The sequence below is a fragment of the Papaver somniferum genome, chromosome 2, assembly GCF_003573695.1.
Source record: "Papaver somniferum cultivar HN1 chromosome 2, ASM357369v1, whole genome shotgun sequence".
NCBI classification, from domain to species: Eukaryota; Viridiplantae; Streptophyta; class Magnoliopsida; order Ranunculales; family Papaveraceae; genus Papaver; species Papaver somniferum.
In genome coordinates this window covers 103001370-103028229 of record NC_039359.1, presented here as the reverse complement: position 1 = coordinate 103028229, position 26860 = coordinate 103001370, and the positions used below count along the sequence as shown (strand labels likewise).

Here is a 26860-nt window from a genome sequence, read left to right as displayed (position 1 = left end):
AAACGTACGGGGCTCGTCATTAGAAATAACATAGGATAGGAATGCATGATATTGCGGAGTGAATTGATCAAAAGAAATATAATTTGTGAGGGGATATGCAGACTGAGATGTGCACTGTTTAACCGAACATATGTAATCCTTTAGATGGTTAGGATGATGGTGTTCGCTAATCGATCTACGCAATGGGACTGGAGGCGTATCGACTGTAGGAACTAATGAGGAATCGGTACCAGAAGTACCAGGAGATATAGGTAAAGAAGTGTCAGTGTTGGAAGTTGACAATTCAACAGCATCTTGCGAATGTGATAGAGGTGAAGAGATACTTACTTGCGAAGAAGATTCCATAATAGGAAAATGTTCCATATTAGGATTTGACAGTGATTGAGTTGCCGGCAACTGTGAGAAAGAAGTAGGAGTATCATCAAAAAAATACTCCTCTTGAGCTGCGGGTTGAAAAAAATCTGTAGTAGAAACTTTGGCATCTTTAAAAGGAAAGATACGTTCATGAAAAATAACATCACGAGAAACATACGTAGATTTTGTATCAAGGTCCAATACGATGAAGCCTTTATGATTATATGGATAGCCAAGAAATACACCTGGTTTGGCTCGAGGATCAAATTTATTCATAATTTTAGTATTTCTAGCATAACATAAACAACCAAAAACACGAAGATTACGATAATTAGGTGGTGTACCTAAGAGAAATTCATGAGGAGATTTTTTGGAGAGAACTGGAGTGGGCATCTTGTTGATAATATAAGCTTTCGTTAGAACACATTCACCCCAGTAGGTGAATGGCAGATTTTCCTGAAAACGAAGCGCTCTTGCCACAGTCAGCAAATATCGATGCTTTCGTTCGACTATCTCATTTTGCTGTGGGGTATGAACACAACTTATCTGATGATGAATCCCATTATCCTTGATCCAAGTCTGGAATTCATTAGATAAAATTCAGATCCATTATCTGATTGAAAACGCTGCAGGACTGGTAAATAAGGTAAAGCATTACCAGTAGAGATAGTATAAAGTTTGCGAGAATATTGAGTAACAACATGACGTGAAAAAAATTTGATAAACTTGCAAGTTTCTTCCTTGTGTGCATAATATATACCCAAGTACATCTAGAGAAATCATCAACAATAGTGAGAAAGTACTTTTCACCAGTAATAGATGTTGTGAAAAAGGGACCCCATATGTCACAATGTATAAGCTCAAAACATCGAGTAGAAGAAATACTATTTTTATTAAATGATAAATGAGTCTGCTTTTCCATAAGGCATACATCGCAAGTACTGGAAAAATTATACTGAATATAATCATGCGAATTACATAGAAACTTGAAACGTTCTAAACTAGGGTGTCTTAGACAACAATGCCAAATGTCGAATGACGTCTTATTATTAAAAAAAAACTTTGGGCGATGTTGCTGAAGATGCAGAGACTCTGAGATGATAAATACCTCCATTTAGATCACCCTGACCAATCACTTTGTTCGTGAGCAGGTCTTGAAAAGCTAAGGAATTGTGTGTGAGAATGATAACACAATTCAAAGCACGAGTCAACTGACTCACAGAGAGAAGATTAAATTTAAAATTGGGTATGTGATGAACATTTGAAAATTTCAGAGTTGGTGAGAAGACAACTTCACCAATATGTTTTACTATTGAGAAAGTGCCATCATGCAATTGCATCTGAATTAGAGTATTAACAGGAGTATACGAGGTAAAATATGATAGTGATTGAAGATGTGGTGAGTAGCACTACTGTCAACAAACCATGGTTCAGAAAAGAAAGTATTAAAAAGCTTACCAGCGAAATTCATGCGAGGTTCAACTGATGTATCCTCCCCTGGAGGATTGATGAGAGCAAGCAAACGGATGTATTGTTCAGCTGAGAACGCTGGATTGGAAGCATGTTGCATGAGTTGAGATTCCTGAGTTGCAATAGTGTTGGCAGCAGTAGGTGTTGTTGCAGAGGATGATGGAAAACCATGTAAGCGGTAGCACCGTTCACGGATGTGACCATGGCGATTGCAGTAATCGCAATGTGGTCGAGGACGTTTATGTTCAGTTGAAGGTGTTGTATGAGGACCCTGTGAATGATGTATGTTGGTGTTGAGAGAAGCATCTTCAATGGCAGGAAGAGGACTTGCGGTGATGTGATGTTGTTCTTCTTCCTGCTGCACCATGTTGAAGATGCGCAGAGCAGTGGGAAAAGAATCCATCAATAAAATCTGACTTCTGAGGTTAGAGAAACGATCATGTAAGCCCTGGAGAAACTCCATGGCTCTGTCACGTTCGAGTCGTTCATGGAGAGACTTTCCAGCGCCACAAATACAGACTTCGATGTCAGCCACAAGAGAGTCATATTGATCCCAAAGAGTTTTTATTTTTGTGTAATACAAGGAAACAGACATGGACTCCTGTCTAATAGCAGCAATAGCAGATTTGAGTCGAAACAAGATAGGTGCATTAGATATGCAGAATCTCACCTGGAGATCTTTCCAGATCGCATGAGAAGATGGTACGTATAAGCATCTAGCACGGATATCAGGCTGGCAGGAATTGAGTAACCAGCTTCCAACAAGATCGTCACACCTTTTCCAACACTGATATTGTTGTTCATCCTTTGGAGGAGGCAAAGAACCATCCATGAAGCCGAGTTTTCCTTTAGCGTTCAGAGCTTTGGAAATTTCCCTAACCCATGAGCCATAGTTATCTCCCTGTAACAATGGAGGAAATAAGACTGTTGCAGGATTGTCACTAGGGTGGTGTTGATGGTGGTTTTTAGTTTAGGGTTAAAATCATAACCCTAAGGAAGCGGAGCCATGAGTGTCAACCTCTTCACTGACATATTTATTGAGATGTTCAATATACTTACATGAAATTTATCCAGACTGGCGCATGTAGCAACAATCCCAGGTATTCTGTAAATTTTGGCACCTTGCCTAAATTCAATAATACAAGTTTCTTTGAATGCTTTCTGTGCTATGTTCCCCGGCTGAACCCTTAATGTTGATATGGCATGAAGATTTGTGTTCACTTGCAGCAGAGTAACACGAATTTCCAATTATCAAGGATAAGGTTTTTGCATAAGGTATTCAATCAGAAAGCATGTTGCTCTCTGGCAATGAACTTAAAAGAACTCTGTGTCAACGCATAGAATTCAATCAATTATCCTTACAAAGATACACTCCAGAATAACTACTTCTTATAGTTGTCTCTAAATAACTACTTCTTAATTCAGTTCTAATTCAATGAACAATGAACATTAAACCACCCAAAATCCTACAATTTTTTTAGTTGTTTTCAGAACCATTCAATATGTTCCATCGCATTCATAAAAGCATACAATAAGTACTAGTTTAAAACTTAGAATAAAATCATAACAGGATAGATGCGCATCTACAGCTCATTTAATACACCATTTCTAAATGCACACTGACTCAACTAGAACTCAGAGAATTGACACCCCTTGTACAACTCTCCAAGACCACATAAACCCTCAAACAGTCACACAAGAGGCAGAACATTCATTTATGCTTCAATAACTGAATCAATAACTACTAATTCAACACACTAAATCAATACACTAAATCAGCATACACTCCGTTAGAACCATTACAATTCATCAATTATTTGACGATTGAACAATGAAACAAAAACCACTCAGAAACCATGAACCATTCAATGAACAATGAAACAATTCAATGAAGACAGACCACCCAAAAAATATGGAATATACTAGCAGAATTACAACACAAATTATGAAACAGTTATGCTTCAATAACCTTCAAACACTCACAGAAGAGACAGAAAATTTGAAAATCATGAATGAAATAGTTATTCTTCAATAACTTAATCAATAACTACCAATCGAAAACCTTAAATCAATACTGTAAATGAATAACTACCAACTCAATGAAGATTATCAATAACTACTAATTCAATAACCTAAATCAATACAGTAAATGAATCAGAATCACTTTGAAAAGTTTTTTTACTTTTCTTAACGCCAACGGAAGACTTCAATTTCCTCATCATCAACAGAATCAGTTGATTTTGTTGATTTTCATCACATGCAAAATCATCGAAGAAAGTTAGTATGAATCAGTAATGCCTAAAATATAAATCGACGAATCCAACAACTTTTTTGAATTAAATCGTTTCAGAAACGATAAATAATCAATTCACATGAAGTTTAAACTCAATCGAAACATAAAATTAATGTTTACCTTCGATGTTTGTTGTTGCTAATTCACTGCATTTCTGGAACCTAATGAAATTGATTTTTTCTTTCGGTTTTCAGTTGAATTTGTTCTTCTAAATCAAAGAACACTTCAGATCTACCAAGTTTCTTTCTGTTTTCAGTTGACATTCGAAGTTCTGATCGGTGATTTCTAAAAAAAATAGGTTTTCTCCGGTTTTTCTTTCTGGAACTGAACGAGGGTGAGAGAGAAAGAAATGGTATGAAATGAAAATTAACATCGGTTGTTTTAATCACGCTGGTAACGGTATTTGCATTTATTAAAGGAAATTTTAGTAATCTTACAATCCGGGTTTGGGCTTTTACAACCCTAAGGGTATCTGTATAAGTTGATAAGGGTATTTTGAAAGGGGCCTTATAATAAGGGTATTTAAATAATCTTCCCACGGAAAAGAACATCAGTAAATATCTACTTCTTGGTCGTGGATCACTCCAAACCACTTGTTCGACTCCAATTGTTGTGAATATTCACTATAGATAAGCAACTCATTCTTCATTTTAATTATCTTCGTCTATCAATAAAACCTGCGAAAACAAAAATTTCTTCTTACATTCTCCGATTGATCACTTCTGCAGTGATCATTCTCATGATACACATTAGTAGCGACAAAGTAAGTGCACAACCCTCATTTGCAACTGAGTACCGATGTCTAGGAGATAATTACACAAATCCCAGCCAATTTCAGGTGAATCTAAACAAAGTTCTCTCTTCTCTGTCTTCCGACATCACAGCAAGTGATCGAAAGTTTTTCAACAGCGGCACTAGCAATAACCTGGATAAAGTATATGGTATCTTACTCTGTAGAGGAGATATTACACAAGAATCCTGCAAGATTTGTTCGGAAACTGCAATTCAAGAATTGACAGAACGTTGTCCAAACACGAAAGAGTACATTACATTTTACACTTACTGCATGCTAAGATACTCTGACAAGAATATATTTTCCGTTGTGGAGGTAGAGCCAGAAATGACTTTGCACAACCGAGAGAGTTACATCAATCCGAAGGAATTTAACGAAATAGCAATACAGTATATGAAAGGTCTAGTGAGAAATGCTACTACAAATGCAAACCACAATGAGACTTTACTTTTCGCCACTGGAGAAATAGATTTATTAGAGAATATATTATACTGCTTTACTTATTTTTATTAAGAAGAATAACTCCTGTCATAATTATTGTAATGAGGAGATTATCTCCACCATAACAATAGTATCCCTCATTACAATAATTTGGGAATACAAAAGTTATGGCTGAGATAATCTCCTCATTACAATAATTATGACAGGAAATATTCTCCTTAATAAAAATAAGTAAAGTAGTATAATATATTCTCTAATAAAATTATTTTTCAATAAATAAAATTTATGGCTTGGTTCAATGTGCTACGGATATATCAACAAGCGACTGCAGTGATTGCCTAATGGGTGCAGTTGGTAATATCAGTGATTGTTGTTACGGGAGGAAAGGTGGGATAGTTCTTAGACCTAGTTGTAACATAAGGTATGAGTCGTATCCTTTCTATGACTACAAACAAGAAACTAATCCAGGTCACCTTCCTTCAAGTCCTCCTCCGAAACCAAATGTGACTGCAACAACAGGAGGTACTGGTAAGTCCAACTGTTTTAAGTTATTTATTCTTATATAGCAGTTTGCTTACACAAGAATTAACAAGAAGCTTTAAACACTATGGACATTCTCACTTGGCCACGAACTATATAGTTTACACATCTAACATAAGATTCTTCTACAATTCCAAGTTGTGCTCATCTCCACAGTATTAGTATACTTCTATCTAACAATATACTAAAATTTTGAACCTTCAAAAGATGATTCGTTCACCAATCACCTTCTTTATGCATTTATAATAAAACACTTGAAAGAATTCAGAAATTGGTCACAAACTCCCAATCTCATTTCACTTTTTCTTTCTAGCAACTCTCATGCACCTGGTCAAGTCTATGCAGCCACATAGTACTTCATGCAGTGGATACAGGTCACCGTAGTACATTAGGCAGATGTCATTAAAGGTGAGAAAGATCAACAGTTTGGCCAAAATCAAATAAGTCCCAACAACTCAACCCATGTGGCAACCAACTAGAAGGGTGTGAAAACCCCTGACTGATCAGACACGTAACAGCATTTAGTACCTTGACCTTGACCTTGACCTTGACCTGTCATAACGCCACTCCATAATCACTATTTTACTACTACCTTGTTCTTCTTCATCTTCACCTTCACAACATCAAAGCTCAACCTACTCGGAAGACAAATTAGAAACCACAAACAATAATGGGCACATCCCAATTTCTCTGTTTTCTCCCTCTAACTCTACACAGTCCGCTATAACCATCAGTGCTGCACCTAGTTACATATACCAAATCTGTCAAGGAGGTAACTTCACAAATGGAACCAAATTTCAAGCCAATCTGAATAACCTGCTCTCCGTGCTTACAGTAAACAATGGATTCTCTAACAGGACCAATGGAAATAACCTAGATAAAGTTCATGGTCTTTTCTTATGTAGAGGAGACCAAACAAATGATGCCTGCCAGAGTTGTGTGACAACTGCAGCAGAAGAAATCACGAAAAAATGTCCCAATAAGAAAGATGCTATAATATATTACGACGAGTGTATGGTGCGATACTCAAACCAATCCATGGTGCAAAAAAACCCGGGTGTCTCCCTTTTTAATATGAACAACGCATCTGATCCTGATCGATTTAAACCGTTATTGGGAGAACTATTGGAGGAACTTGTTACAAGGGCTACTGCTAATTCATCAAAGTTTTCAACAGGAACGAAAGGCCGAGGCTGATCACTCACCAGCTCCTTCCACTGCTTCCTTTCCTCCCCGCTTAACACCTCCTTTCCCAGAGTCATTAGAATATTCAACAGACGGTAAATAATAAATTATGGGTATAATATGGATCATCGATTAGAGAAGACGAAATCAAAGAAGACGATGTTTAAAGTGGTTCGGCACTAACGCCTACGTCCATTCCCGTAGGGTGGATTATATTGATCTCCAGATAGATAATTCTAGGATAGTTACATCAACATTAAACATTCATACTTATAGAGTGATAAGAGATAAACTACTAGACCTATATTTTTGATCTCATAGTTATCGAATACAACTAACGAGGTTTACATTTTGAATCTTATAAACTAGTTACATGAGATTATCTTGGAAGTTTTGACCACTTCACTTGGAGTCCACCGTGGATTACATATATCTTGGTCTTGGATTTGATGATAACTTTCTTAGTGATTTCTATTCATCAGGATTCTTATTATATAAAACAATAGTATCCTTTTTGGGAATACAAAAGTTATGGCGGAGATAATCTCCTCATTACAATAATTATGACATGAGATATTCTCCTTAATAAAAATAAGTAAAGCAGTATAATATATTCTCTAATACACCCCCTTAGTCTGAGCGGGAGAGGAGCAAACGCTAAGACTAGAACGAAAACGAACAAATAGCTGTCGTGGAAGGCCCTTGGTGAAGATGTCAACATACTGGTTTTCAGACGGGACGTGCAAGACATGAATATCACCAATACGAACGCGTTCACGAACAAAGTGTATGTCAATCTCCACATGTTTAGTGCGCTGATGTTGAACAAGGATCTCCAGACATATATATCGCACTTACATTATCACAATACACGATAGTAGCACGTCATAAAGGTAGATGGAGCTCTAGAAGAAGGTTGTGAATCCATGTTGTTTCAGCAACAGCGTTTGCTACCCCCCGGTATTCTGCTTCAGCACTGGATCGAGAAACTGTTGCTTGACGTTTTGATGACCAGGAGATGAGGTTGTCTCCAAGAAATACACAAAAGCCAGAAGTCGAACGACGTGAATCAGGACAACCCGCCCAATCAGCATCAGAGTATGCTGTTAAGCCAGAGATAGTGGAGACCGAGAGAAATAATCTGTGATCAATTGTGCCCTGAAGATAGCGAATAATCCTCTTAAGGGCCTGCATGTGAGGCTCTCGAGGATCATGCATGAATAAACATACTTGCTGGACTGCATAGGATATATCTGGCCGTGTGAAAGTGAGGTACTGCAAAGCACCGGCTAGGCTTCTATACAAAGTGGGGTCCGTGAGAGCAGGGCCAGAGGTAGCACTGATCTTGGCATTGGTGTCGACCGGAGTAGCCACTGGATTGCATTTTGTCATGGACGCACGTGCAATGATGTCCTGAGCATATAACGACTGAGACAAAAATAGCCCTGAGGATGAACGAGTAACAGTAATACCCAAAAAATGATGTAACGGGCCAAGGTCAGACATAGCAAATTCCCTTTTCATCAAATCAATGAAGCGGCATAGGAGAGCATCAGTAGAGGCAGTTAAAATAATATCATCAACATATAATAATAGGTATGCCGTCTCGGAACCTGATTGATAAACGAAGAGGGAGGGATCACACACACTAGCACGAAAACCACAATTAGTGATAAATTTGGCAAACCTCTGAAACCATGCCCGTGGAGCCTGCTTAAGACCATAAAGAGACCTACGTAGTCGACATACGTAATCAAGGTGATCAGGATCAACGAACCCCGGAGGCTGATGCATATATACTGTCTCGGTCAAGTCACCATGAAGAAACGCATTCTTGACATCTAGCTGATGTATGGGCCAAGAACACGAAGTAGCAATAGTAAGAACGGTACGAATAGTAGCTGGTTTGACAACCGTACTAAACGTTTCAAAACAGTCAACCCCAACCTGCTGAGATTTACCATTAGCAACTAGACGAGCCTTGTATCGCTGCAAGGAGCCATCAACATGATATTTGTGACGAAAGAGCCACATGGAACGAATAACATGAGCGTTACGTGGTCGTGGTACCAGTTCCCAAGTATTAGTTTTCAACATAGCATTGTACTCATCTTTCATGGAAGCATTCCAATTTACGTCTCTAAGAGCATACAAGTGAGAACGAGGGAGAGGAGAGATATGACGAAGGGTTTGGACATGAAGATTAAGGCGATGGACAGGGCGGAAGATTCCACGGGAGGCGCGAGTGGTGGGGCGAGAAGGAGCTGGAGGAACAGTAGTGATTGGAGGTATGCAAGAAGGTGTAGGGACAGTGGTTGTTGTAGGGGAAAAAGTGGTTGGTGGGGATGAGGGGTTAACGTCAGTAGGCTGTACGCAATGATTGGATGGTGCAGAAATGGTTGGAGTGGGATCTGACGCAGTGGGAAAAGAAGAAGAAAAAGAGGTGAGGGGAGCTGCTGACTCAGTGGGGTATGGAGGTGGGAGTGAAAACTGACATTGGGGAGTGGGAGTGGGAACTGACGTATTGGGGGAAGAATAAATGGTGATGGGGCCTGCTGACTTAGTGGGGACGGAATTGGCAGGAGGTAAGAAAGACGTTTGGATGGGAGGAGTAGATAATGTGTTGCGACGATGAGGTGGGATGTAGATGTCAGGTGGAGTAGGCTGTATATGAGATGATTGGTGTACAGTAGGAGCAGTACTATAGGATGGGTAAGAGAGGTGATTATTGTGGGAGGAGTTAAAAAAAGAAGGAGACACATCGTCGTCATCAGGGGGGTTGTTTTGAGGAGGGGTCGAAAATGGGAAAACACTCTCGTCAAATGTCACATGACGGGACATGATTATTTTGTGTGTGGTGAGATCTAAGCAGCGGTATCCACGGTGGTTAGGAGGAAAACCAAGAAAGATACACCTAGTGGAACGAGGGGCGAGTTTGTGGGGAGTTGTGGAGGAGAGATTTGGATAGAAAAGGCAACCGAATGTACGAAGATGATCATACGTTGGTTGGCGTTGATAAAGAATAGACACAGGTGATCGATTATGAAGGACTTTGGTGGGTAGAATATTATGGAAATAGACAGCCATATGAAGAGAATAAACCCAATATTTAGGGGGAACGGAAGCGTGAGACATAAGAGTGCGAGTGATGTCGTTGACACGGCGAATCATGCGTTCAGCCTTGCCATTTTGGGAGGAAGTTTGGGGGCAAGAGAAACGAAAAAAAAGACCATTGTTACGAGCAAAAGTATGGAAGGAAGAATTGTCAAATTCGCGGCCCATGTCGCATTGAAAACATTTAATTTGACGTTCAAATTGATTTTGAACAAATGAACGAAATTCCAAGAACTTTTCATAAACTTGGGATTTAAACTTTAGTGGATAAACCCAAAGATAGTTGGTAAAATCATCCAGTAATATAAGATAATAACGGAAACCGGTCTCTATGTGTAAAGGAGAGGTCCATAAATCACTGTGAATGATATCAAATGGTGCAAAAGTAATGGAATTTGATTCATAAAATGGTAATCTAACATGTTTACTAACTTGACATGAATGACAAAGTTTAGAATGTTGATTCTTATTACAATGAATAGAATTATTTGTACGAAAAACATCTAAAACAGCCTTGCCGGGATGACCAAGGAGGCTATGCCAAATATCTGGCGAAAAGACAGCAAGAGAAATGGGGGAAGACTTGGATGATATTTGTGGTGGCACGGCAGAGTTGGTGATCGGGTAGAGCTCCCCGGAACTATTACATCGAAGGATAATTTTCCTCGAACTCAGATCTTTCACAGAAAAACCAGAAGGATCAAACTCAACAGACACACGATTATCAGTGGTGAACTTACGAACGGAAACTAAGTTTTTGATAATATCGGGAACAACAAGGGTATTTTTGAGTTGAAGAGTACGAGAGGGAAGGGTTATGAACTTGGTACCACTGGCAGTAACTGGAATACTATTGCCATTGTCAACTAAGATAGATCGTACATTGCTAGAATTGAAAACGTTGTGTAGATTTCCTGGATCATCAGTGAGGTGCCACGTAGCACCGGTATCCATGTAGAAAGCATCATCGGGTTGTTGTAGATGCATATGACTATATGCCTCAGCAATGTCTGTGAGCTTCAGTTGTTCCCTCGCCATTGATTTTTAATGGTTTAGAGAAAATAGGATCGTAGGGGCTGATACCATCTTGGATTTGATGATAACTTCCTTAGTGATTTCTATTCACCAGGATTCTTATTATATAAAACAATAGTATCCCTTTTGGGAATACAAAAGTTATGGCGGAGATAATCTCCTCATTACAATAATTATGACAAGAGATATTCTCCTTAATAAAAATAAGTAAAGCAGTATAATATATTCTCTAATACTTTGAACCGACTTATCCTCTTTTGATTGCACCAGTTGCCTCGGTCCTTTACTGCACTCTAACAACCTCGGCTACTTGTGTGTGATATACCGTAATATTCCAACAGTATATGTGCATATGTTCTCAACAAAGGCACTAGCCAGATATGAATCTTCTAGAATTATGCATCATTGGAAACTGAATGATGAGCCTTTGAAAGTGGTCACTATAATCTAGTTGCAGAGATTCAATTATAACCAAATTTGGCAAAAACAATTTAGTATTATTTTTTTTGTTCCGATTATTGTTCTTGTTATATGTGTGCAGGAAAGGGGAAGAACACCTTTAACAACTTACTAACTCTGATCATGCCTTTAGTTGTTACTCTCGTACTCGCAACAGGCAACCAGTGCCCTCTCATTAGACTCCAATCCCCAACTGCCTTCTTCAGGGGCGGAACTACCCTTGGACTAGGGCTTGCTCAAGCCAGCCCCAAGATTGCAAAAAGACATTTTTTTCATAGCCCTTTTTGAGTTGGGCCATTATATGTTTGTAAATTTTACCCTTAAGCCAGCCCAAAAAAAGAGTCAAGTCCTCCCCATAATCAAAGTCTAGTTCCGCCACTGGCCTTCTTTGAGTGTAATCATCAAATACAGTACTCAGGCATGTCTGGCAAGTCTAAATAATGATATGTGAATTAGCTTTTATTTATTAAGATGCGTCATTGCGTCCCCAGTAGTCATCACAGAATATATATGTGTCTGTAATAGTGCTCTGGAGAGTGTTAATAAGTAGGGGTGAGCATAAAAACCGGAACCGCGGATTTAACCCGTATCCGTCCGCAAAATTGCGGATTTCACCCAAACCGCAAGACGTATGGGCCGGACACGGGTGGGATTCTCAAATCCGCATGCGGTGCGGATGCGGTTGCGGTTGTCATTTGAAAACCGCGGATTACCGCAACCGTAGAAAGAAGCAAAGTTTTCTTAAAGTATGAACCTAGGCCCAAAGAGAAAGAAGTGAAGTTCTTTGATCACTTAGTTAACTAAATGAATTTAGGCCCAAAGAGATAGAAGTAAAGTCCTTAAAACACTAACTGAATTTAGGCCCAACAAATAGAATCAAAACTAAGTTAACTAACTGAATACTGAATGGTAGATGGTGTTTGGCAAGTTGATGTTGTCAGTGATCCGTTCACAGAATCACAGTTCACACATTGTGCAGGCCTAAGAGAGCGTATGGACGCTGTTACGCATAACAGAACCATTCCCTACACATATAATATAAACAAGAGAAACAAGTTACAGAACTAGTATGAATTATGAAGTTATAGACTGAACTGAGCTCGTAATGGGCTAGGACCGTCAACTAGTTTCATAGTTCACATCCAAAAGCTAAACTGATAGTTGTCCCGTTGAGGTAACAATGTGGCATGCATCATCATCAGTTGGACGATTGTTTGTGTTCGTTTCAACCACTACATCGAAATGGAACATTTTCTGCTCTAAAGTTAGTGGGCTTGGCCTAACAAATCCGCGGTTAATCCGCAACCGGCCCGTATAATCCGTTGATCCGCAGAGGTTAAATCCGCGGGTGATTGGACCGGTCACGGTTTCATTTTTCAAATCCGCAATTTTGACGGTTTGGTTGCGGGTGACCCCTAATCCGCAACCGTCCGTCCGTTGCACACCCCTATTAATAAGTCTTTTCTATCGCTTTTAAAATGATTGAATTTGGTATCTGTCATGATCGTTCACGAATGTTATGAAACAATGAATGGGACTTGGTGTAACTTCGACGAAATCAATGAGGGTCTTTTTTTTTTTTGACGGGTAAGAGCAAACTTTATTAAAAATGTTCTTTATCACTAAAGCAGTGATATAGAGACCTGAGCAAAGAGGTTTGTGGTCACGAACTTTCCACGACGAAAATTTCAATTTAAATTTCGAAGCATGCCTACTTTTCAAATAATGTCCAAGTCAAAAGATGAGCCTCAAATTGAATCATGACTTTTCAGATTCAAATTATATCAATATTTTTCAGAGTCAGCGAAGTGACTATGACTATCAACAACCCGGATATATACCTGAAAGTCGAAGTGTCAATTCATAACATGCATGACAAACTCAAAGATTAGATGATGATGTGCACAAAATTGTAACATTCCACAAATTGAACTGTCGTCAGAATCTTCAGATTGTTGGAAATATTGCTGCGGTTTCTTGGAATTAGTAATAAAAAATCGAAATCATAGAAAAAATTTATCGGGTTTAGTTCGCTGAGGTCAGAGTCAGGACTCTTTCCTTAGGACAATTCAGTTTCAAGTGTCACGAGCAAATGAAGGGCCCGTATGGCGGCTGTCTGGGAAACCCAACACCCACCTTACGTTTCTTCAGATCTAACTCTAAATAAGTACTTCAATTATCAAATATCAGTACGGAAATATCTACTTCTAGGTCGTGGATCACTCCAAACCACTTGTTCAGACTCCAATTATTGTGAATATTCACTATAGATGAGCAACTCATTCTTCATTTTAATTATCTTCGTCTATCAATAAAACCTGCAAAAACAAAAATGTCTTCTTACATTTTCCGATTGATCACTTCTGCAGTGATCATTCTCATGATACACATTAGTGGCGACAAAGTAACCGCACAACCCTCATTTGCAACCGAGTACCGATGTCTAGGAGATAATTACACAAATCCCAGCCAATTTCAGGTGAATCTAAACAAAGTTCTCTCTTCTCTGTCTTCCGACATCACAGCAAGTGATCGAAAGTTTTTCAACGGCAGCACTGGCAATAACCTGGATAAAGTATATGGTATCCTACTCTGTAGAGGAGATATTACACAAGAAACCTGCAAGTTTTGTGCGGAAACTGCAATTTCAGAGTTGACAGAACGTTGTCCAAACACGAAAGAGTACATAACATTTTACACTTACTGTATGTTAAGATACTCGGACAAAAATATATTTTCTGTTATGGAGGAAAAGCCAGAGATCACTTTGCACAACCGGGAGAGTTACACCAACCCGAAGGAATTTAACGAAATAGCAGCACAGTTTATGAAAGGTCTAGTGAGGATTGCTACTACAAATGCAAACCCCAGTGAGACTTTACTTTTCGCCACTGGAGAAATAGATTATTCTTCAACAAGTATAATTTATGGCTTGGTTCAATGTACTCCGGATATATCTACAAGCGACTGCAACGATTGCCTAATGGGTGCAGTTGTTAATATCAGTAGTTGTTGTTACGGGAGGATAGGTGGGATAGTTCTTCGACCTAGTTGTAATATAAGGTATGAGCCGTATCTTTTCTATGACTACAAACAAGAAACTAATCCAGGTCCCCTTCCTTCAAGTCCTCCTCCAAAACCAAATGTGACTGCAACAACAGGAGATACTGGTAAGTTTAAATGTTTTAAGTTCAATTTGGAAACTGTTAATAACTATAAGATGATCCATGAGATTTGTAATGAGAATCAAACCAAGGATATAGCAGTTTGCTAACACAAGAGTTAATATGAAGCTTTAAACACTTTGCACATTTTCACTTGGGCACAAACTACTATATAGTTCACCAAATGTATTGTTTACACATCTAACATAAGATTCTTCTATAGTTCCAAGTTGTGCTTAAGGTTAACTGCTATTCTATCTTTTTTTATCTCATTCTAGGAATGTATATTGCTGACAAGTAGTCCTCTCTATGTTGCAGAAAAATACAATAAGTCCTCCAGCAATATAGTTCTTATTGTGGCCATTCCTTTAGCTATTGCCCTCGTACTCATCTCCACAGCATTAGTATACTTCTATCTGAAGAAGAAGAAGAAAGCCTACAACTCGATTGATGAACCTGATGGTAAGTACTTACTTTGTAATCTTAGATGGGGATTGCGACTAACTACTATGCTGAGGTGATGGCACTCTTAGGTGCATGTGAATGGGCAATAACTAATAATATGCATCATATTAGTTTCAGATCAGACTCTAAAGCCGTTTTTTTAGCATTTAGAACTGATAATCTTCCTTGGGTTGCAACCACCAGGTGGAATAAGATAAAAAGCAAGTTGAGGGATTGGGATTTCGTTCACAGTTACAAAGAGATAAATTTCTCTGCTGATAAACTTGCAAAGAGGGGGTGTAATATGAGGAGAGGTGATGTTGTTGTTTGTAGAGAACGACCATCCTTTCTGTCAGGTCTTGAGAGTCCTCAAAGGCAGTACTAAAGATTTAGTTAGTGGTCTAGTTTTGCTGTTTTAATGGCTCTGTTTTTTGCTTTTTCCTTGTGTTGGGTGCCTCTTTCAGGGGTTCCTTATTGCATTGTCTGTTGTGTTGGCCTTTTCTTTGGATAGGTACAGGCTTTCTGTACCTTTTTTGCCTATTGTATTCCTATTGCTTTGTTATGCTATAACAATAAATGGTGACATCCACAACAGTTAGTTTTCCAGCTTCCTTTGTCCAAATGAAGTTAGTATTCATCAACATCTTTATTGGTTACAGATATGGATGACATTACAAGGATAGAGTCATCGCGGTTTGACTTGAACACAATAAAAGCTGCTACTGGAAATTTCTCTAATGATAATAAGCTTGGGAAAGGAGGATTTGGTTATGTTTACAAGGTATAAAAAAAACTTTGAAAATCCAACGAAAGTACACATCTTACTTCAATATACACAGTCAGTCTCATCTACTAATATGTTTGCAGGGTACGTTATCAAATGGACAAGAAATAGCCGTAAAGCGGCTATCTATCAACTCTGAACAGGGTAAAAAAGAATTCAAGACTGAGGTTGGTTTATTAGTCAAGCTTCAACACAGGAATCTTGTTAGACTCCTTGGTTTCTGCTTGGAGGGAGAAGAAAAGCAACTTATCTATGAGTTTCTGCCCAACGGAAGCCTCGACCAAATTATTTTTGGTTTGGAACCTCTTTTCATTCATTTTGAGTTCTATTTGTCTCTTTCAAATTTATCAACCATCCGGCTCTGGATTCTATCTAACTTGGGTATTTTGATTTTGTACATGTTGCAACTATCTAAGACCCCACGAAAGCAGCAAATTTGAATTGGGAGACACGTTATAAAATAATTGGAGGGATCGCTAAAGGCCTACTCTATCTTCATGAAGATTCTCGGTTAAGAATTATTCATAGAGATCTCAAAGCTGCCAATGTGTTGTTAGATGAAGAGAACAACGCCAAAATTGCAGATTTTGGTATGGCAAAGCTGTTTGACTTGGACCTAACTCAAGGAAACAGCAGTAAAGCTGTGGGAACATTGTAAGTAGAACGATAATTCTTATGCACTTCATTTCGATATAGCTGAATAACGGAACTCGTTGAATGTATCTTACTAATCATTCAAATAACACATGTAGCGGATACATTGCACCAGAATATGTATTGCATGGGCAGTTCTCGACAAAATCAGATGTATATAGTTTTGGCATCTTACTACTCGAGATAATAACCGGCAGGAGGATCAATCAGTTCTACGAATCAGAGAGCTCCGAGTACCTTCTAACCTATGTGAGTCTTATGCTAATGATTAATTCCTTTATTGATCAGTTAACAGGTAACAAATTAAGGCTTTAAGGTGATTCGACCAACTACCACGAACTTTAATTCTTTGGTGTTCCTTCCAGGTATGGAGACATTGGGAAGAAGGAACAGCTTTAGAGTTGATGGACCAAACATTAAGAGAGAACTATATAGAAAATGAAGTTAAGAGGTGCATACAGGTGGGGTTGTTATCCGTTCAAGATGTAATTGAGAGACCCACCATGGCGAAGGTTGCTCAAATGCTCGCGAATGATACTACCATCCCCGAATCGTTACCACCACCTGCAGTTTTTAGTCATAGCCGCATACAATTAAACAGGTTTCCAGAGAGTGACACATCAACAAGTGCAAGTAAATCAGAAAGTTCTTGGCAGTTTACTTATCAAAGCAGCATATCAAACCAATCTTCATGACATCTCAATTACTGATCCATAGAAATCCTGCTGCAGATTTGATTTTCTAAACACTCCTACACAGTTCTAGTGGGGTGCTATTACTGTTGCCCAATATTAGATTCTTATGTAAACAAAGACCTTCACAAGAAACAGTAATGAAATAAGTCCTTCAGGTAATAACTGTTTCTCTCTGCCCCATAATTAGATGCAAACTGAATACCATTACAGAAACGCCAAAGGAGTTTAAAAGTAATACAGTAGATGGTAACTACAAAAGCAAATGCATACAGTTACCTGATAACCCAATCACCTTTCCTTTTCGTTTTGGGTAGGAGCTAGACTTTTTTAACATTCAGCAAAAGAAAGGCCACCGACACATTACTAGACTTTCCTTGAAAGAGAAGTTGATATTTCTAGATTTGCCTTGCTGAATAAAACTAAGAAGCAGATGATGAAGAAATCAGATCATAAATTACTAGATTTGCCTATTTCATTTACAAGTTAAGCAGTCCATGAGTTCTCTCAGCTTCCAATTAACAGTCAACCTAATTGAGTTTTCTTCAATAATAGTCGACTAAAATAGCAGAAAAATAAATAAATAAGGGAAGGCCATTTTCTTCACACTGAAATAACGAAGTCTCCTTCCAAAGCACGTGATCCTGAGAAGTATCAACTTCAACTGATTGAAAAAATGAAGTCTCCTCTCCAACTTAGGCAACTGGGGGACGTTGCAAATGATCCTGAGAAATGTCGACTGCACCAGGTGGCATGAATTGCCACATGGCAACACCAGGGTAGCCCATGAATGGCATCAGCTTGTCGCCTGCAGCTTGGGCTTGCATAGTGAAAGCAGCAGGGATGGCAGAAGGGTGAGGCATGAAACCAGCTGGTGGAGCAGAAGTGGCTTTAAGTTGCTGCTCTAGGTTTTCTTTCTCTGACTTTAGCCTCTGTTTTTCATCACGAAGTTCGTTCTTCTCGACCTGTACAGATAAACAATCTCTTTCATCATTAGGATATAATCAAGAGGCTATTTTGATATGTTCTCACTTCTCAGGCCACAAGGGAATCAAACAAAATTTAAGTAAAAACATGTAAACTTTCTATCGGTTAGGACATTGGTGCTGACGAACTTTTGTCAACGGAAAATACTAACGAGCTTCTTCCACCAAATTAATTGTGTTCAAGTCACTATCTCGACATTGTGTTAAGAGTACGCAAAGATGAGAATTGGGAATAACCAACTAAGAAATATGGATCTCACCTTCAACTCCTTGATCTTCTCCTGGAGACTCTCATTAGACTCCATAAGTTTCTGGGTTTCACTCTTTAGCTGAGTCACCATACGTACAGCATCACTCAATATAGCAGCCTTATCCATTTTTGGAGGCCTCCCAGGATCCAGGATGCAACCCAATTCCACGAATCTTGTGATTTTTCAAAACTGATGTCAGTGATGTATCTGTTTTGTTTTTTTTTGGTTTAATTGAATAAAGATCGACATAAACAGAATATGTACCTATCGTTCAGTCTATCTCTCCTCATTTTCTCTCTACATGCTTTAGAGCTAGATGCTGACGTACTTGAATCAGACCTCACCCTGTAACAAAATTTTCAAGAACCTTTAATCAAAGACATCCTCCTATAATGAATATTCTTTTTTATTAAAATCGACCAGTTGGAAGAGCATCTTGGTTGATATGAGTCATATGACTACATATGAGAAGAACTACCGTTTCCGGGAGCTTGTTTCCTCAACTGCAACAGAATCCCCAAAGCAGTCATCAATTTCGACACTGCAAAGACACAACAAAAAGTTAATATTGCCACAAACATAGATAACCTATAATGTTGGGCATGAGCCACAAGTCTTGCAAAATGTAAGACAGCTGCAAACTCAGAATCAAAGTACACCCTTTTCCTTGTTTCTCAACAATATTCTTCCTGAGAAGCATCAACAAGACAAACTATAAACCTATAGAAGGTTCAAGTTCCGTTGGATTTTATTGCTAAAAGCCAAACCGAGTACATTTCAGAATAGATGGCTAGAAAAACTTTCTATCTCCTATCAAAAGCACACTCTTACTTAGCTAACGAAATAAAAAATCTCATCTACACTTGTCAAAAGCACAACTCCTAGAGACCAATGGCACAACAACTCTTATCCTGCAAAGACTCTCAAATCACTCTTAGTAGAAAATTGTTCACCAGAACAAGGTAAGAAGTTGATTAGGAATCTCTCCAAACGAGCTTTGATTGAACGTAAGGAGCACTTCTTTTTTTTGAAGGGACCATAGTTTTTCTTAGTCCTTCAAATTTCTAATTATGCACACAACTTTACAGATTAGTAACCCTATAAGCTCCAATAGGATCTCCCTAAACTAATGGAAATATTTACCAATTCTACACCAGTAACTGAATAAGAACATCTAGTTTTTCATAAAGCAAAAATCAATAACCCTAATAAAACAATACAATCAATATTCTCCAAATAAATTTGACAAAAAAATCTAAAAAATAAAAGACAATAAAATTGAGAGGATTAATCGAATTAACGAACCTTACAGGATTAGAACCGTTTAAATGTTGTGAAGCCCAGTTGAATCCATCGGTTGGAGCTTGGAAGTCTGCTGCTATTAACGGGTAATCAAGAAGCCAATCTGGATTTTCAGGAGAAACCATCTTCTTCGATATAGATTAAAGATCATAAAAAGAGGTCCCTAGAAATGAAGATGAATTTTAGGGATTATGTTAACGGAGGGAAATTAATGGCTGCGTGGAGATTCTCATTCGGGGATGATGACGAGTTGTTTTTTGGGTTTTTATTTATTTTATTCGAGCTCGTTAATTTTGGGCATGGGCTTCGCACATTCGAGGGCCACCGATTAGTCTGGAATTATTTGGTAAGAAGAAGTATCAGTTCAACTTTCTGGAGCGGTGACCGAGGTGGTTTTTATTTTATTTTTGTCTGATAAGAAAATATATGCACTAAACAGAGTTAACAATGGAAAATGATAAACTCACCGAGCTCAAAATCCGGCAGATTCGGTGGCCTCTCATATATGCAGGTCCCATCACAAAACACTGACCCCCCTGCACAGTTCCAGTTCGTGCGGGCCCTGTAGATATGTGAGAGGCCACCAAATCTGCGGGATATTCAGCTCGGTGAATCTATCATCACTCGTTAACAATCCCATTAACCCTTAAAGTAGTGGTAAGTGCCAAATATTGAGAATCTCAAATAGAAAGCTAGAAAGATAGCTAAGGTATAATCCAAATTTGCCATTGAATTTGGCTTGTCAGACAATGCAACAGTTGATAAGGCTTTTCAGCTGAAATTGTTTTTTTTTATGCTAAAACAGACTTCATTCATATTAAGTATATTTACATAACTTCAAACTGTTCTTCATTTCATCCCTGACTAAAGTGTTTAAGTCTATAAGGATGTTACAACCAAAATCAAATGAAGATCTGTGTTTTTCTAGCCCTGTTAGCTACAACATGAGCAATATTATTTGTCGTCTGTTTTACATGGTTGATCGCAAAAACTTAAAGTCTTTTAAGTGGTGCCTTATTTCATCAACATAGCCTTGATTCATCCAGTGAATTATCGGCTTGGCACTAGTGATAGCTGAAGTTAAACTTATACAATCAGATTCAAAGATGATGTTTTGTAACTGAAGTTCCTTGGCCCACCTGATAGCGTATTCCATGGCCATGCATTCTGCTTGTTCAGTTTCTAGTCCTCCAATGAAGTATTTCCCCCTGATGCCTGTTGTTGTACCTGCATAGTCTCTTAAAATCAGACCAATACTAATTTCTTTTGTATCATGATCAAAAGAAGCATCCACATTTATCTTTAAATTATTGAAGTCTGGTGGTGACTATTGAGGTCTGTTTTTTGCTGTATGGTTTAAAGATTGACTTGCAGGAAGATATATGCAATGCTTGATGAGCTGGTGTATTTGAGAACATGTAATTCAGTGATTTACTTCTTTGTTTCTGAAAATCTTGGAGCATATGTTCTTCCAGATATACCAAGCAGTGCACATTAATGTTGTAAGCCATATAGAGACATCTTCTGAATAGTGAGGTTGAGTGAACCAACTTGTGATCCATTCCTTAACATCTGTATGCTGACTCTGAATGATTGCTACATTAATATTCATGGAAAACCATATTCTTCTGGCATGATCACAGCCTAACAAAAGATGATGCAGAGATTCTGTATGAGCTTCACAGAAAGAGCAAGTTGTCTGAATGTCATTCTTGTACTGGCTTATCTTCAATCTAGTTGGAACTATATTTTCAAGCATTTCCAGATGAAGAGTTTAATTTTACGAGGGACTTTAGTTTTCCAAATATTCTTCCAAATAGTTGTGGGGATATGCTGGGACTGATGGTTTTGGACAAAGTTTTGACTTGTTAGAGCTTTGTATGCATATTTTACTGTGAATTCACCTGTTCTGTTTGGTGTCCATATCATTTTATCCTGACTGAATTCTGAGATATGCATTTTCAGAATCAGTTCAGCAACATGCTCAGGGAATAGATCTCTAGTTAACTGATTGTTCCATCTACGGGGATTATGGAACATAAGATCTGAGACATAAACCAATCTAGCAGGTTCACTATAATCTTCTCTCGGCCTTGGTGGACTCTCTAAACATGTGATCCACTTGTCATACCATATTAACACTTTAGAACCAGTTACAATACTCCATTGGTAGTACTTTTTCACAATTTCCAAACCTATTTTTATACCTTTCCAGACCCATGAAGAATTGTTATGTGGTTGTTGCAGATGAATGAAGCTACAATATGGAGAATATTTTGCCTTCATATTGACTACCCAATTCTTATCCTCTTCCATACAGAGTCGCCAAGCCAATTTAGCAAGTAAAGCTAAATTGTACTTTTCCAAATTACGAAAAGCTAGACCACCATTATCTTTAGAGGTACACATAGAGTCCCAGGAAATGAATTTAATTTCTTTATTCTCTTTATGTCCCCACCAAAAACTTTTTTGTAGAGTATCAAGCTGATTCAAAGTGTCTTTAGGAATTTTGAAGCTACTCATATAGTGAGCTGGGATGGAGTTTAGAACCGATTTAACCATTGTAGTTCTTGCTGCCTGGTTAAGGGTTTTTGAGCTCCAGCCCTGAAATCAATTTTCATAAGAATTCTTGGTAGAACTGAAAGATGAAGATTTGGATTTACCAAGGAGAATTGGTAGACACAAATATTTGTCATAACTACAGAGCTTCTTGACTCCTAATCTGTCGATGACCTTGAGCTTATCTTCTTTTGATATGTTGTCGCAGATAAAAGCCGAGGATTTAGAGTAGTTGATCATTTGGCCAGATAATTTTCCAAACTCCTCTAAAAAGGTTGTGATATTATGAAGGACCTGATTGTTAGCATGAAAAAAGAGCAGGCAATAATCGGCGAAAAGTAGGTGAGTTATAGGTGTGGAATTGTGACAAACACTGATGCTCTGAATGTGGTTGTGCATTTGAGAATTTTCTAACATTCTTGAAAGGAATTCCATGGATAAAATGAAGAGGTAGGGCGACAGGGGGTCACCCTGGCTTAAACCTCTTGTAGGAATGTAAGACTTGCAAGGACTACCATTGAGTCTGATAGAGACTGAGACAGTGCTAATACATTGTTGAATGATGAGCCTCCATTCCTCACTGTAACCTAAACGCATGAGCATAGTGTCTATAAATGACCATTCTAGTCTGTCAAAAGCTTTCGACATGTCTAGCTTTAGAGATACTAATGGAGTTTTTCTCTTGGATTTCTTCATCGTATGAATTAGTTCATGTGCTAGAATAATGTTATCATTAATATGTCTTTTTGGAACATAAGATGCATGTGAAGGAGAAATGATTTTATCCACTAAAACTTTTATTCTAAGAACAATCAGTTTTGAGATTATCTTATATGAGCAATTGCATAAGCCTATCGGCCTGTAATCAGAAGGTGCTGCAGGGTGTTGAGATTTAGGAATCAGGCATGTGACAGTATGATTGATTTGATCAGGCATTTTTTTACTAATGAAGAAATTCTGAACCATTGTAGTGATGTCATCTCCCACTAGATTCCACCGAGATTGGTAGAATCCAGCGGGGAATCCATCTGGCCCCGGAGCACTCCAAATTGACAAGCTCAAAAGAGTATTGTGGATTTCTTCTTTGTAAGTAATGGCTAGGAGATTTTCATTGTCTTCTTCGGTGACTAATTTTGGAATAATATTAAAGAATGACTCATGTAAGATGGGGTTTGTGGTTGTGGCTATGGAGGAAAAATGATTTGTTAATAGGTTGGCCAGCTCATCCTTATTATGATACTACTTTCCAGTAGATTCTCTTAAAGCAGTTATGTTATTTACGGATCTTCTTCTATCAGCTCTAGCATGGAAATATTTAGTATTGTTGTCGTCGTCATCTGTAACACAGCGATCGCCTGATTTCTGTTTCCAAAATTCAGCTTCAACTTTTTCCCAGTAATTCAAGTTATCAAGAACATGTTGAATTTGATAACTAAGATTTGGGATGTAAGGGAGGCTTTGGAGTTGTACTAGCTAGTTGACTCTTGAAGTGTTTTTTTTTTGACTTGTGATATGACCAAAGCTCTCTCTATTCCACTTAGATAATTGCTTTCTAGTTGTGGACATTTTGTGGCTGATATTGTGGTGAGGATTCGATGTCGACCAAGAATGTTTAATAATTTCGGCACATGAGGAATCATTCAGCCAACATCTATAAAATTTTCAGGCTTTCATTGGTTTGTGACTAACTGTATTGGTTACAAGTAAAATGGGGCAGTGATCTGAGGCTCTAAATGGTAGATGATGAAGTTGTGAATCTGGATATTGTATTTGACAAAGGGAGTTGTGAAGAGCATAATCTATTCTGTTTCTTTTATATCCTTTTCCACTACTCCTATTTATTAGTCCAAGTATGTTTGTAACCTATAAAGCCCATGTCGATCAAACCCACAACATTAATTGTGTCTCTGACCCAATTGTCTATGGAATTGTTCTTGGAATCTTGACCTTTTTTTATCTAAATGGATATTGAGATCACCAGACAGAACCCATGGGTGTTTCACATTTTCACTTAGATCTTTCAAAAATTCCCATTGGTTTTTTTCCAGATCATAATGAGATGAGCCATAAACACAAGACAGTAACCATTCTTCTTTTGATGCGTCTGATTTTATTAGGACATGGATCATATTGTCGGCAGAAGACACAATTTCACATGGAAAACCATTTTTCCAAAGAAGAATTAAACCATCTGAGAGGACCACTGAGTTGACTATCCAATTATTAGGGTATTGAAAGCTTTGTAATAGAAATTTAGCCTTGTATGAACTTATTTTTATCTCAGAAAGAAATATTAAATATGGGTCATGCTCTCTAATTATATCAGTTAAGTAATCTCTAGTGTCTTTGGCTACAAAGCCTTGGACATTTCATGCAAGCAATTTCATATCTAACAGATTATGATGATCAAATTTAATCAGACTAACATGCAGAATATTTGAATATTTATGAAGCAAAATTGAAACAGTGATGGGTGTGATTTTATATGTTACCTGGTGATCAACACTTGGAGCTTTTCCTCAGAGAGATCGAGAGCGGTTTTGATCTGACATTGTTCCATGGTAAGACTGATTAGAGTTAGGCGTCTGATATTGATTATCCAAAATCACATGGGTATTTTCAGATGAGGATTCATTGGAATCTGGGGAATGGTAACTTTGCTGATTTGATTCAAAATGTTGAATGAGAGATTGAATTAGTTCCTTATATGATATGGCCTCATGAATATTGTCCGGATCTATATTATGAGCATTCGAATCATCATATGTGATATCAAATTCTCCCATTGCAAGATAGGCTCTAAGCAGATTCATGTGATTTCCTGACTCTCTATTTAGGGAATCCCCTTCTAACTGCCTAAGTGAGTCTGGCGCTTTCTATCTGCATATTGTAGCCAAACAGTTTCATCCAATTAAGTGCTTTCTAGCAGGGATTATGCATTTATATAATCCTGATTTTGGGCTCTGTAACCTATTCACCTGATCTCTATGTATCATCCAAAACTGCATCTCTGAATAAGAGAAATTATACCTCATTTTGAGTTGGGAATACACTTAACTACGAAGTTTATATTCCAAGTCTCAGAGGTGGTAAGGTCCACATGTTCATAGTATTAGCAGAATTAGAAGCATGTCTAGAGGATACTATTAGAGCATTGCTCGGTCGAACTCACAAGTGTTTCTATCTCAAGCTTGTTGTCAAATTTATTTGTCAAAACCATATCTTGATTTCTAGTCTACAATTAGTTAAATATCAGATTAGGATAGAAGTGTAGTTGAGATATCGACATGACAGTCATCATTGCGTTTTACCATTTGAAGGCGAAGATCAACCGAAGCTTTTGGAGAACTTCTTCAACAAAAGGTAAGTGAAGACTGAACCACCTATTTCTCAAGTTATATTCATCTTTCTATCTATGAGACGATGTCGCATAACTAATTAGACTATCATAAGCATATCAAGAATTTCGAGTCAAGATTCATCTTGTAATTAGTTCTAAAAATATGACTAAGCTTAATGAACATTTGTTCATACTTGATGAATTTCGGTTAAGGAAAATTTATTGTTTGCAATCAAAATTATGATTCAAGAATTATCATTCGAAAATATCTTGGAACAATGATATGTGTCATTGATGTTATTCAGGAATGTCTCGAATCGATTTAGAGAGAAATATAGAACTACTGTAGATTCGGATATAAGACAATGTACATACCAGTCTTACAAACTAGGAAAACTGTTATAAGTCTGAAGCTGTAATACATGTACTTAGTACACGTAACGGAGTAGCAATATGTTGACACACAGATTTTTGGTACGCATATTCGTATACACACCTTTAAAAGTATGTGAACTCGTGAATCCGAATAGGTACGCAAACTAGTACGCGTACTATAAAGGAATTATTGGTTACGGAACCTGTTTGGTATCCATATCGGTACACGTACCAGAAAATTTATGTGGACTCCGGAATGTGGCTATGTTTAAATGGTACCATACCAGTACACATACCACAAAAGTTATGTAGACTCCGGAATGTGGCTATGTTTAAATGGTATCCATACCAGTACGCATACCACAAAATTTCTATGGACTCTGGAACTCGTTATGTTTAAATGGTATCCACACCAGTACGCATACCGAAAACTTCTGTGAACTCCATAACTCGGTTGTGTCTTAAGGTTTATATATCGGTACATGTACCATGACATAATTGTTCACGAACTGGTTAAGTATTGTACCTTGTACGCCTACTTACCATGTCGATTAAATTCATATGCACATAAAATTATTTTTTCGAGATAATTGGCATTTGAATAATCTCTAAAAACACCATAGAC

At 37.9% G+C, this 26860-nt stretch overlaps 3 protein-coding genes across 3 annotated transcripts; 2 read left to right on the top strand and 1 right to left on the bottom strand.

The window, feature by feature from the left end:
- Positions 1-5692: 5692 nt before the first annotated feature.
- LOC113351703 (cysteine-rich receptor-like protein kinase 25) lies at positions 5693-7088 on the top strand. Its single transcript, XM_026595642.1, has 2 exons — positions 5693-5879; positions 6727-7088. The coding sequence occupies exons 1-2, from the start codon at positions 5693-5695 to the stop codon at positions 7086-7088; spliced, it is 549 nt and encodes a 182-aa protein (XP_026451427.1).
- Positions 7089-13728: 6640 nt separating this feature from the next.
- Positions 13729-17584, top strand: LOC113348627 (cysteine-rich receptor-like protein kinase 7). The gene is made up of 7 exons (XM_026592470.1): positions 13729-14854; positions 15167-15310; positions 15952-16073; positions 16160-16370; positions 16493-16730; positions 16829-16979; positions 17096-17584. Exons 1-7 carry the CDS (start codon positions 14017-14019, stop codon positions 17423-17425), a joined length of 2034 nt encoding a protein of 677 aa, XP_026448255.1. The 5' UTR covers positions 13729-14016; the 3' UTR covers positions 17426-17584.
- A 272-nt stretch (positions 17585-17856) lies between these two features.
- LOC113348628 (transcription factor ILR3-like) lies at positions 17857-20213 on the bottom strand. Its single transcript, XM_026592471.1, has 5 exons — positions 19965-20213; positions 19138-19200; positions 18924-19004; positions 18669-18831; positions 17857-18387 (listed from the first exon to the last, which is right to left on the bottom strand). Exons 1-5 carry the CDS (start codon positions 20084-20086, stop codon positions 18118-18120), a joined length of 699 nt encoding a protein of 232 aa, XP_026448256.1. The 5' UTR covers positions 20087-20213; the 3' UTR covers positions 17857-18117.
- Positions 20214-26860: the final 6647 nt, after the last annotated feature.

Excerpts from the sequence above, each read along its gene's own strand:
- LOC113351703 (XM_026595642.1), top strand. The coding sequence starts at position 5,693 with ATGGGTGCAGTTGGTAATATCAGTGATTGTTGTTACGGGAGGAAAGGT. Across the intron at positions 5,880-6,726 it reads TGCAACAACAGGAGGTACTG|TAAACAATGGATTCTCTAAC; the intron begins GTAAGTCCAACT and ends CCGTGCTTACAG.
- LOC113348627 (XM_026592470.1), top strand. The coding sequence starts at position 14,017 with ATGTCTTCTTACATTTTCCGATTGATCACTTCTGCAGTGATCATTCTC. Across the intron at positions 14,855-15,166 it reads TGCAACAACAGGAGATACTG|AAAAATACAATAAGTCCTCC; the intron begins GTAAGTTTAAAT and ends TCTATGTTGCAG. Across the intron at positions 15,311-15,951 it reads CTCGATTGATGAACCTGATG|ATATGGATGACATTACAAGG; the intron begins GTAAGTACTTAC and ends TATTGGTTACAG.
- LOC113348628 (XM_026592471.1), bottom strand. The coding sequence starts at position 20,086 with ATGGTTTCTCCTGAAAATCCAGATTGGCTTCTTGATTACCCGTTAATA. Across the intron at positions 19,201-19,964 it reads AACGGTTCTAATCCTGTAAG|TGTCGAAATTGATGACTGCT; the intron begins GTTCGTTAATTC and ends GTGTCTTTGCAG. Across the intron at positions 19,005-19,137 it reads GAAACAAGCTCCCGGAAACG|GGTGAGGTCTGATTCAAGTA; the intron begins GTAGTTCTTCTC and ends ATTTTGTTACAG.